We start from the raw sequence: 12887 nt of genomic DNA on the forward strand, positions 1-12887 counted from the left end.
CTGATTTCTCTCAGACTCATCCATCAGCTGATGAATGTCTATTGTTTAACCGATGGTTCCTGCCCAGCTGGCCTGGCTCTCTGCCTGGACACGCTGTGTCTGAATGAAGGCAAAGATGGAGGACTTGCCCTGGGGTCTGGAGTGCCAAAGCCCTTGTATCCAGACCCCCAGGCATAAACCCTGCCCCAAGGTCAATAAGCCACTGAGCCTCATGGCAGAGAGGTAGCTTGGAGAGAGAACAGGCCACCTCTGCACGAAGTGAGATGGGCAACAGTGCCTGTGTCCCAGCTTGCACAGGTCCAACACCCTATTCCCGGACCAGTGATCTGCTGGAGCAGAACCTGTGATTCCTCGCATTTATTCCTGGGGCTTAGCACATGGCTTGACACTCAGCAAATGCTAAGTGCTGGAATGAATGAATGAATGTAGTGACTTGCCCAAGGACACATAGCTGGTGGTGGCACAGCCAGGATACCCAAGACTAGCGCTGTGCTCCTTATATCCCCCCCACTGTCTACCAAGGGGTTAAGTACACAGGCGTCTGGCCCCAGACCCCTGGAGTCTGAGTCCTGGTTTATTTCCTAGCTGCGAGGTGGCTATGGAGGCATGCCTCTCGGATCCCTCTTCAAGGAGGAATTTCCTGTTCAGTGACAGGAGGGCAGTTAGCTGAAAGCCTCTGGTTATAGCACCTTCAGGGGCCACCTCAGTTCTGGAGCTCAGGCCAGTTCCTCCCAGTCGGGGCCATCCAATGACCCAGCATGGCAGGTGCTGGGGCCTGGCCATTTCTGCCCAGAGCCGGATTCGTCTAATGGGCAGTCTGCTGGGGAGCTCCCCATTGGGCGGCCTGAGATGCTGCCATTGTGCATGACCTGGTGAATGGTGGTCTGAGGTGTTCCTGCCCCCTTCCCTCCCCCAGCTTGCAGGTCTGCATTATGGTCTGAAGGCTCTCTCTGCCCAAGGACCATAGTTTGTTATGTAATAAATATGATGATACTGCCCAGGGATAACTGATTCCATCACCTGGACCACAGTGATTGCTGGGGGAGGGAAGTAGAGGAAATACATAACCCAGTTTGGGCCAATGAGTTATGAGATGTTTGAGGGGGGGCTTCTCCAAAGCTCCTTCTTCTTTTATAAGAACCTCTCAGAGAGAAGCTGTTTATCTCCAGATGGTTCTGTAGCCACCAATGTGGTGGGATTGGGGGGAGGGTGGTCAGAAGAGAAAACTGACCCAGGAGTAGAGTGGAGCCCAGGGAATCACAACAAAATGGTGCCAGAGTCCTGCTGACAAGGAGAACCCCTGGATCAAACCATGCCTGAAGCCAGAGACTTTTCAATAATCTGAACTTTTCAATAATTCATTCAATTATATCACCTAAGACCAAGCTAAGTGTTCTATCTATCATTGACAATGAAAATAATCCTGATTCAATTAGGGAACAACAAAAAAAGAGGGATCACCCACCCACCACCCCAGGCCAGGTCACAAAGAAATGAATCTCTGATGGTAAAATTTCAAGTACATGAATGGCAAGGAAATCTCAGGAAGAGGTTTGGGGACAGAGGATTCAGCAGATGTTCCCCAACCCAGATTTCATAGGCAGTGGATGCTCCAGGATCCACCTGTGGCCTGAGAGCTGGATAGACAGAGGCCAGGGTTACAGTGGTGGTATTCCCACCAAGTGGGAAACCAACCAACCCCCTGGGGCAAGAAGAGAGGAGAGCCAGTCCATCTTCCTACACAAACACACACACCCAAAATGAGAGGAGGGAACAAGGGCTGACCTGCGTAGGGAGCCAGAGTAAACCCCACGGTACGTCTGACATCCAGGGTGAGTTCAGGGTTAACTAGAACTATTCCAACACATTGCCCAGCATCCAGGGATCCTAATCTTTGCCCCTCTGCCCCCAACTCCAAAGGCCCAGTGCCCCCACCCCTTGGCTCAGCTTCCTCTCCCAAATGTCATACAAACTGCCCTGCAGAAGTCTTTGACAGGTCCTGCTGAGCTAACTGCCCGGAAAATGCCTAAAACATGGACTGTCTCAATCAAAAGGAGAAAGATGCGCAGCTGATTAGGCCTGCGTTATTTGACCAAGTGTGCTGGCTTAATAGCAATTAATAACAGGGTGCGGAGGGCAGAAATGTCATTACCATTATCGACATCTTCTCTTTGTGGGAGGTGGCTGTGGGTGATGGGAATCTGAGAAACCGATCAAAGATAACGAAGTTCATCTTTCAAGCCAGGGCTGGGTGAGGGGGTCCTTCCTCAGGCTGGGAAAGGGGATCACAGGCCACACCCGGTGGCTTTTGAGGGACACACCAGTTCAGGGCTGCCAGCTGGCCTGACCCTGAAGGTGGTTCAAATTCTGGCATGGGCTCTGCGCCGTGAAGTGACGGTCGAGGTGAGGATGTGGCTGTGGTCCTAGCTCTGCCCTGATGCATCAGGTGAGCCTGGACTAAGTCACCTTACCTGGGACTCAATCCTCCCTCTGTTAATGAGGGGTGGTTCTGGAATCAGTGCTTCTCAAAACAGGGGTCTGTTGGCACTTGGGGTGGTCAAGGACCAGTCCACACATTGCCCCAGGGGGCACATTCACTAGGAATCCCCATTGCCCCCCAACCCCGCAAGATGGCCCCAGCCACTGTGACAACCCAAAACCACACACTCATATCTCAACACATCCCCTAGGGAGACAGTGCCACCCCTGGCTCTGGACCACTCTCTGGTAGCTTTCCTGAACAGCTGGGTGGCCTCCCTGTACCTCAGTGTCCGCATTTCAGAAATGGGGATTATGACGTGCCTGCCTCATTGGGCTATGAAGCTTAAATGAGATACTGCTTATAAAAATGACGAATGGCGCCTGGCACACAGAACAATAAGCTTTACCCACGTGATCCATGTACGGAGCCCCCTCCCAAGTATCTATGATCCAATTTCAATCCTACACGGTACATGCCATTATTCCCATTTTATATCTGGGGAAACGGAGGACCTGAGAGGTGAAATAACTCGACCGATTTCAACAATGGCTCAGTGTGACTTCCCAGCCCGGCCTCTTAACGGCCCATTTGCGGGGGACATGACAAGGCCAGGCACTTACTGGCGTCTGTTATAGGATGTCTGTACTGTGGGGCTGGAGGAAGTCAGGACAGGGCCTGGGGCTGATTACCGTCAGTTCCAGAAGACGGACTGGAGGTGAGGGCCTTCCTGAATCTGCCCAGCTACATGCTTCTCTGGCACCTTGTCTGGAAATCCAAAATTCAGGTCAAGGAGGTTTTCTCCTTGCTTGCTTAAGATGGTTCTAAGGAACAGGACACGAGGGGCTGAGCTCAGGGGACCAGGTCTGCAATAGCAAGGCTGGGGGCAGGGAGTCCAGAGCGTGGCTGGAGAGGCGGGCGGTCGGGGGCGGCTGCAGGAAGGGCATCGTGCTGGCAGGACACTTCCTCCATGATATCCTGGGGCAGCAGAGGAAGGTGGGCAGGGGACAGAGCCCAGAGCCCACACCACACAGAAGCCACAGAAAGCTCCGGGAGACCCCACGGGATGGCAGTCAGCCCCTTCCCTGCGAGCTCCCGCTCCTCAGCGTCTATGAGGCTCTGCCTCACCTCCATGTGCCCACCCCCCAACCTCTGACCTCATCTTGTGCCGCTATGTCCAGACACCCTGACCTTTCTTTTCCTCCCACCTCAGGGCCTTTGCCCTGTGGTTGGTTCTGCCTGGAATGTTTTTCACCCAGACTTTCCCACGCCTGTCTCCTCCTTATTGCTGGATCTTGCAGCTCAGAAACGCCTTCCCAAAACACCCCAGGTGAACCAGTCACACAACCCTGCTTCGTAGCACTTAGCAATGGCAAGAATTGTTTGCTGTTTATCAATATAATGTTCTGAGAGCCTAGAACAGTGTCTGGCACTAAATAGGTCCTCGGTCAATATCAAATGAATGAATGAAGGACGGAGACACACTTTCCGATGGCAGGGAAACTTCGGTCTGAGGGGTGACACAGGCCCATCCTCAGCGAGCCCTGGTCTGAGGGGAGACACAGTTGTTTTTCTTGCGGCAACAGTTATCAGCAAGTACTAACCAAATACATGATCCTTGCCGGCAGTGTGGCTGAGAAGCCACATGCTTACGGGACTGTCAGGGAAGATTCCCATAGGAAGCTGCCTCTGAAAACTGGAGCCCCCACATCTTAGACCCATCAAAGGGGTCTCTCCCTAGTGGACCAACACAGTCCTTTTAAATCAGAGCCAATCAAAGTGGTCATGCTCAGATGTGGCTGGTGAGTGTGATGAGGGACAAACCCCAGAGATCTCTCACCACAGGTCCAGACACACCTATGTGACCACTCCTTTTTGCAGTATTAATACTTGTCTGCCTCCTGACTGGAGAATAATGTGGTCACAGGCCACCCTCTGCTTGGAACTTCTCCCCTCTTCTCTGAGCTCATGTCCTATCTGTATCCCCATTTATAGACTCCAGGACCATGGAATGGGATGCAGGGCACAGCTCACACTGCAGTCTGCCAGTGGCACCCACCTGGAGTTGTGCAGTGCACAACCTGTACAGCTGTGCTTAGCAGCACTGATAAACTCCCAGAGTCTCAGGACTGATAGGGACATCAGAAAGCCTAAAGCACAGTCACTCAACTTTAAAATGAAGAGCCTGAGGCTGCTGGTGGAGACAAGGCTTTTCCAAGGCCATGCAGTGGTGCCTCAGTGAAATGGCTGGGCCGTGGACCCACAGCTCTTGGCTCTCAGAACAGCACCATGAGGTGTCCTCTGCCGTCCTCCCTCCCCTCCTCTAGGACTCTCAGAACGCCCCCTTCCCTCCCCTTCAGCACACCCTGTGCGCCCACCCTGGTTCTGTGCTCTCATTCAGACTCAGTACACGCCATGCTTTGGGGTCTTCCTAGGTAAATCACATCACCAAGCTGTGGCAGCCATCACTGGTCCGCTCAGAGTTGGGGGGCCCCCGCCAGAGTGGGTCCACATCTGTACAACAGTTAGTAATGGGGTGAAAGGAATGACGAGGAGGTGGGGAGGACCCCCATGTCTCCTGGCAGAGTAAAAACACAGAGTCAGACACACTTGGGTAGGAATTGCTCTGCCCCCGACTCTGCCCCTTGCCAGGGGTGTGACCTTGGGTGGTTCACTCAGCCCTTCTGGGCTCCAGATGTCTCGACTATAAAGGGGGCTAAAAATAACCCTCATTTCTCCCCCACACCCCTCACCCCAGCCTAGTCAGGATTACATAAGGTAATTGATGTGAGGGACCGAGCTTGGCTCACGCCATGGCTGCACCTGCCCCTCGGAAGCAAGCCCTCCTCCTGGAAGCCTTTCTCAGCCTCTGTTCTGCATGTGTGTTATGGCTCTTCCCCGTGGAAGCCGTTTAAAGGCAGGAACTGCTACTGGGAAGAGAGAAAATCTTTGGCACAGCTCGGCCATTACCAGAGATGTTTAACCAGCCCGCGTTCAAGGCAGAAGGACGTGCATGAAAGCGTTTTATCTTCCTCCCACAAAGGGAGAGCAGAGCCCTGTGCCAAGCCGAAATGAAGGCTTGATTTTTTTAAATAGACATTTAGGATTCACTGATGCTTTGCTAACCCCCAGTCCAATCACGACATCAAGGAAAGAAAAACTCCATTTTCCGCTAAGATGCTGAAATGGCCCTTTCCAATTAGGCGGTGGGCTCTGGGAGGGCGAGCCGAGGCAGGCGGCCCAGAGCCGTGTCTGCTCATCTGTGTGTTTCTGGGTCTGTGAGCACCTGGGAGCTGAGCGCACGTGTCCTGGGTGAGGGGGCTGGCCTCCAAGCCATCCTGCCCTCTGGGTCTCCCACCAGGCTGAGTCCCTGGTTGTCCCTGGGAGGGATGTGAGACCTGTTCGTTAGCAGTCACTTACATGTTTTGCATATATCAGTAGGTCTGATCATCTACTTTGAATTAGCAAAGACCAGGACTCTCACAAAATTGCCCACAAAACGCGACTACGTGCTAATAACACCATCCATCTGAAACCCACCATTCCCCAGCTCCCCATGGCTCCCTGTCTGTCAAGAGAACACACACTCGTCTATTAAGACTCAGCCCAAGGGCGGTAATTAAAGCAACAACGACAAACACTTGTATGTCCCTTTTGCTGTCAGTCACCGCTCTAGCTGCTTTCCGCATATTAACTCATTTCATCTTCGCGTAACTGTGATGCTTCAAGAATGGCCACAAATCCTTCCCACTCTTCCCACTGGAGAGTTTGAGTCTAAGTCTTCTCACTTTGAACCTGGGCAGGCCCTGGGTCCACTTGACGAGTACAATGTGGTGGAAGTGATACTGTGCCAGTTTCTAGACCAGACCTGAAGACACTAGCAGCTTCCACCTCCATCTCTTGGTGCACTCTCTTTGGCAGCCCTGGGCTTCCATGGAAGGAGTCAGACTAGTCCAAGACTGCCATGCTGGAGGGACCACATCCACGTGCTTTAGTGGACAGTCCCAGCTGGACCCAGCCTCTCAGCCATCCTGGCTGAGGTGCCAGACATGTGAGTGAAGCCATCTGGGACCTTCCAGCTGAAGTACCATTGAGTGACCTCAGCTGATGCCACGTGGAGCAAAAGCACCAAGCAGCCAAGCCCTGCCTGAGTAACTGCCCACAACATCATGAGGTATAATAAAATGGCAGGAGTACTTTGTTAGGCAGCAGTAGATAACCAGGACAACCTTCTGAGGCAGGTCCAATGGAATACCGTTTGACAGCTGAGAAAACTGAGACACAGAGAAGTTAAATAGTTTGCCCATGGTCACACGGCTAATAAGGGATGAAGCCAGGATTCAAAACCCAGACAGCCTGGTCCCAAAGTCCATGCTCCCTCTTCTCTGAACCTGAAATTGACTATTATTCCACTGTGTTAACATCTCTTGAACTTACCCATTGGTAAATCTTCTCCCCTACTGGATGCAAAGGCTACTGAAAGGCAGATACCAGTTCTTAGTCAATGCATAGCCCTGTCCTGGGACAGAGGAAGAGTGCTCAGTGTTTGCTGAGAGTGGAGGGTGGTGGGGGGTGGATAGATCGATGGACTGATGGATGGACAGATGGGCTTGGATAGGAGAGAGCCTGGAGAACGTGGAGGAGCTAGAACTGTTTGGGGTGTGGGCTTATTAGAGCTGCCATGTGAGGATCAGCATGAGGGAAGCAGAGGGGTGCAAAGACTCCCTTGACTAACTGTGTGGCTCTCCACCCTCTCTTCTCCAGGGCCTCACTGAGAGTCACTCTTTGAGGCTAAAGATTAATTCTGAAAAGCACTTCTATTTTAGTGTTATATGTTGCCTCCATTCTTTTTTTTCCCCCAGCACAATTTTAACAAGGACCAAAAACTTCCACTAATAGATATGTCACGTGCCTGAAATGTCTAGTCACCAGCTGAACACTAATTGTACCTCTGAATGTCCTGGTAGCCCAGGCAAAAGGGGAAATACATTGTAGTTAAGAGTTCTCATCTGGGGGAGATTTGCTGACCTCTTAGATCCAGAACCAGCAACCCCAATAACCACCTTGCAGAAGGCTCACCTCTGACCCTCAGGCAGGGAGCCCCTCCACACTCAGCCTCTGGACGCACGCACCCCATGTGTTCACCACCAGTCCGCCCTGAATGCAGTGGTGCTTCTTCCTAACTCCTCCTCTGCTGTTCTCAAAAGGGCACGGGCTTGAGTTCATTCATCTCTCAACCATGAATCCTCAGCACTGCAGATGCTGTGCTTCTTGCCAGAATAGTCAGTGACCGCAAGGTCTTCCAAACCTCTGGAAACTTCTGGAGAAACAAGAGTCCCTGGGCTCCTCCCACCAGCACTCTTCTCTTTAAGATTCCAGGCAAACAAGAGGATTTCTATTATCTTGTCCAAGAGTATTTTTCCAGGAAGAGTGGTTACGCTGAACCTCAATGGAAATTTCCACTGGGGCTTTTCTGTTCTCTGGAACCCATTACACAGAGCAGCATTAAATTTACAGGATGCAATCCCTTAGATGTGGATGGTTAGGTTACATAGTTCACAGGAGCAGATAAAAAGAGGCCAAGAGGGGCTTCCCTGGTGGCACAGTGGTTAATAATCTGCCTGCCAATGCAGGGGACAGGGGTTTGAGCCCTGGTCTGGGAAGATGCCACATGCCACGGGGCAACTAAGCCCATGAGCCACAACTGCTGAGTCTGCACGTCTGGAGCCTGTGCTCCGCAACAAGAGAGGCCGCGATAGTGAGAGGCCCACGCACCGCGATGAAGAGTGGCCCCCGCTCGCCGCAACTACAGAAAGCCCTCTCACAGAAACGAAGACCCAACACAGCCATAAATAAATGAATGAATGAATGAATGAATGAATGAGGCCAAGAGACTCATCTGGAGAGATGAAAGTTCTCCTGCAAAGAGGGTGGTCTCTGCTCAGAGTTCAGAAAGAGAAGTCTGTCCTTCCAGGAGGGTTTTATTGCATAGATGGTTCTTACAAAGGATGCTGGATAACATAACAGTTGACCCAGAGATGTTCATTGTCTCATTAACCTCCTGAGAGTGACCAGGACAGCAGATTCTGAGCTACTTAGAGAGAGCGTCCAGAACAACCAGGCACAGCGGTCGCCCCTCCTGCCCTGCCCCCACCAGCCTCTACCACTTGGCTTTACTCAAGGCAGGTAATGAACAGACTTGAGGAAAATGCTTAATCCCAAGCCAGATGCCACATTCACTCTACCAGGTCTCCTCCCTGCCACCTCCCACCGTGCGCACGCACACACAATTTCCCCAGTCTCTGTGTTCATGGAACTAATCTACTTTACTACCACCTTGAGGAACGTGTGAATCACTGAGCAAAGACAGAGAGACAGCTGAAGGTAAGTTATTTTTGGAAGGTTGTCATTTTGAAGCCCCAAAGGCAGGCTTCTCTAGGGTGGGTGAGGCTGAGGAAGATGACAGGCAGGTTGGGCCATTCCCTCTTCCCTGAACAGCCCTTTCTCCCCCACACTCTGGACCTTTGCACTGTCTGTTCCCTCCACCTGGGATGCCCTCTTCTGATCTCCATCTTTTCCTGGCAAAATGCCATCTGTCTCTCTCCAGGCCCAGACATTCCTGATCTCTCCACCCCAGCGTAAGCTCCCCGAGCTTAGGGCCCTTACCTCTCATGTCATAGAGTTGCTTCATGGTAAACAGTGTACACTCTGGAGCCAGTGGCCTGGGCTCAACTTAAGACTGCTACTTACTAGTTGTGTAATATGGAAGAACAAATCTGACTCCATATTGGATCTGTTTCTTTTACTTTCACCTTTGTATTCCATTGCTTTTGCTAGGATAAGAATGTTGCCTGTAGCTTGAAATATACAGGATAGACCATTCTCAAGGCTCTGACCTTTAAAGGTATAACACTTTTCCATTCATATAGAGATAAAAAGTTGCAGAACAGACAATAACATTTGTTTTGTTAGAGGTTTATAGGAACATGGTGACTGGACCTACAGGGACAGCTGCAAGAACAAAGGATTCTGACACCAAGAGGTCTGCAGCAATCAATCACACCCCCTCCCCTTTTACTATAAGAGAAGCCTGAATTCTAACCAGGGTAAGATGGTTCTCTGTGATGCTAGCCCATCATCTTCTCCATTTGCTAGCTTTCTGAATAAAATCACTATTCCTTGTCCCAACAACTCGTTTCTCAGTTTATTGGCCTGTCATGCGGCAAGCAGTACAAGTTTGGACTTGGTAACAGCTGTGCAACTTTGCGCAAGTTACTGAATCTCTCTGTGCTTTAGATGCCCCTTCCATGAGATGAGGAAGATACCCATGTCTACCTGATTAGGGTTGTTGACAGAAGTTTAAAAGCAATGACTGTAAGTTGCTGTCATTATCATTATCCCTGGGGACTGCGTGCTCAAGGCTGGGGGGGCACTCAAAGGAGCTTGGAATGCCTCCTGAACTGCAGCGTGGGAATAAGGAATTGGCTGCAGTCCGCTAGGGAAGTGGGGATTGAGAGACAATAATGCAGTCGGGGCAGCTCCAGGAGTAATACGGGGGCCCAGGGACGGGGTGGGGCTGGAGGTCCTGCCCAGCACATCCTGACTGCCTCTAGCACACCCTGAGATCTTCCTCAGCACCAGCCCACATCTCCTCCTCCAGACTCGGGGACCATCTGAGAGCAGACTTGAAAGGGAGCTCCTGCCTCAGATCTGCTCTGCAGGGAGTTGCAGCATTGGTAGGCTGGAAAATGTCCACAGTCCACTCTTCGGAGGAGGGGAGGAGCAGCTGTGATTTACAGTGTCTGCCAACTTCCAAGGTGTAAATACTCCCAGCATGGCGGGTTTCAAGCTCCTGACACGATGTCACTGAATGCAGAGTTGAGAATGGATAGGCAGTTCCCTCTATTACATGGCAATTTCACTATATGCCCACGATAGATGTAAATAACCTGAAGCGCATGGATCAGAGTAAAATACACAGAATTAGAATGTAGCTAAATAATTACAAATAGGTTTCAAACATATATTACATATCTTTTTGATATTATAATTTAATATAATTTTAAATCATGGTTGTGTTTAAAAAGTAGCTGTCAGGATGCCTGAAACGGTTGGTTGTTTGGCCTGAGGCGACCCAACACTGGAGCCTCCCCAGGCTCTTTGGTGGGGCTAATGGCAGACTCTGGGAGGGCTCAAGCCAAGGAGTACTTCCCAGAACTTCTGCTGCCAGTGTCCTTGTCCCCACGGTGAGCCACAGCCACCCCCCACCTCTGCAGGAGACCCTCCAACACTAGCAGGTAGAGCAAATGAATCTAAAAAGTTATATGGAGTCCAGTTCCACCCTGAAGTTGGCCTTACAGAAAATGGGAAAGTAATACAGAAGAATTTCCTCTTCGACATAGCTGGGTGCAGTGGGACCTTCACTGTGCAGAACAGAGAACTTGAGTGCATTCACGAGATCAAAGAGAGAGTCGGCACAGCAAAAGTTTTGGTTTTGCTCAGTGGTGGAGTAGACTCAACAGTTTGTACAGCTTTGTTGAATCGTGCTTTGAACCAAGATCAAGTCATTGCTGTGCACACTGATAATGGCTTTATGAGAAAACGAGAATGTCAGTCTGTTGAAGAGGCCCTCAAAAAGCTTGGAATTCAAGTCAAAGTGATAAATGCTGCTCATTCTTTCTACGATGGAACAACAACTCTACCAATATCAGATGAAGACAGAACTCCACGAAAGAGAATTAGCAAAACCTTAAATATGACTACGAGTCCTGAGGAGAAAAGAAAAATCATGGGGGATACTTTTGTTAAGATTGCCAATGAAGTAACTGGAGAAATGAACCTGAAACCAGAGGAGGTTTTCCTTGCCCAAGGTACTTTATGGCCTGATCTAATTGAAAGTGCCTCCCTTGTTGCAAGTGGCAAAGCTGAACTCTTCAAACCCCATCATAACGACACAGAGCTTATCAGAAAGTTGAGAGAGGAGGGAAAAGTGATAGAACTTTTGAAAGATTTTCATCAAGATGAAGCAAGGATGTTAGGCAGAGAACTTGGACTTCCAGAAGAGTTCATTTCCAGGCATCCATTCCCAGGTCCAAGCCTGGCAATCAGAGTAATATGTGCTGAGGAACCTTATATTTGTAAGGATTTTCCTGAAACCAACAATATTTTGAAAATAGTAGCTGATTTTTCTGCAAGCATTAAAAAGCCACATACACTATTACAGAGAGTCAAAGCCTGCACAACACAAGAGGATCAGGAGAAGCTGATGCAAATTACAAGTCTGCATTCACCGAATGCCTTCCTGCTACCAATTAAAACTGTGGGTGTGCAGGGTGACTGTCGTTCTTATAGTTATGTGTGTGGAATCTCCAGTAAGGATGAGCCTGACTGGGGATCTTCTATTTTCCTGGCTAGACTTATACCTCGCATGTGTCACAACATTAACAGAGTTGTCTATATATTTGGCCCACCAGTTAAAGAACGTCCTACAGATGTTACCCCCACTTTCTTGACAACAGGGGTGCTCAGTACTTTACGCCAAGCTGATTTTGAGGCCCATAACATTCTCAGGGAGTCTGGGTATGCTGGGAAAATCAGCCAGATGCCGGTGATTTTGACACCTTTACATTTTGATCGGGACCCACTTCAGAAGCAGCCTTCATGCCAGAGATCCATGGTTATTACTTTTGATTTATACTAGTGATTTCATGACTGGTATACCTGCAACCCCTGACAATGAGATCCCTGTACAGGTGGTGTGAAAGATGGTCACTGAGATTAAGAAGATTCCTGGTATTTCTCGAATTATGTATGACTTAACATCAAAGCCCCCAGGAACTACTGAGTGGGAGTAATAAACTTCTTGTTCTACTTAAAAAAAAAAAAAAAAAAAAAAAAAAAGATGCCTGAAACTTCAGCAATTGGTTCTCCCCTCACTGGTAACCCTGATACTCTTTGTAGCACGTACCTACCTCAGGACCTTTACACCTACAGTCCCCCCCACATGGTATGCTCTTTCCCCAGATAACCCTGTGATTCCTTCCCCACTTCCTTTAGCTCCAGCTCAAGCACCACTTTGTCACTTATTAAAAGACATTCTCGGGCTTCCCTGGTGGCGCAGTGGTTGAGAATCTGCCTGCCAATGCAGGGGACGCGGGTTCGAGCCCTGGTCTGGGAAGATCCCACATGTCACAGAGCAACTCGGCCCGTGAGCCACAATTACTGAGCCTGCGCGTCTGGAGCCTGTGCTCGGCAACGAGAGGCCGCGATGGTGAGAGGCCTGCGCACCGCGATGAAGAGTGGACCCCGCACCGCGATGAAGAGTGGCCCCCGCTTGCCACAACTAGAGAAAGCCCTCGCACAGAAACAAAGACCCAACACAGCCATACATACATACATACATAAAAAG

The 12887-nt window shown here is 50.2% G+C and overlaps 1 protein-coding gene across 1 annotated transcript in view; it reads left to right on the forward strand.

Moving 5' to 3' along the window:
* Nucleotides 1-12333, forward strand: part of LOC102999090 (GMP synthase [glutamine-hydrolyzing]-like) — a 93653-nt gene extending 81320 nt beyond the window's left edge. Inside the window, 2 exon segments of the mRNA XM_057555767.1 lie at nucleotides 10774-12167; nucleotides 12169-12333. Of these exon segments, the coding sequence (XP_057411750.1) occupies nucleotides 10774-12167; nucleotides 12169-12333 (1559 nt within the window).
* Nucleotides 12334-12887: the final 554 nt, after the last annotated feature.

The sequence above is a fragment of the Balaenoptera acutorostrata genome, chromosome 10 (genome assembly GCF_949987535.1).
Source record: "Balaenoptera acutorostrata chromosome 10, mBalAcu1.1, whole genome shotgun sequence".
In the NCBI taxonomy this organism is placed as follows: Eukaryota; Metazoa; Chordata; class Mammalia; order Artiodactyla; family Balaenopteridae; genus Balaenoptera; species Balaenoptera acutorostrata.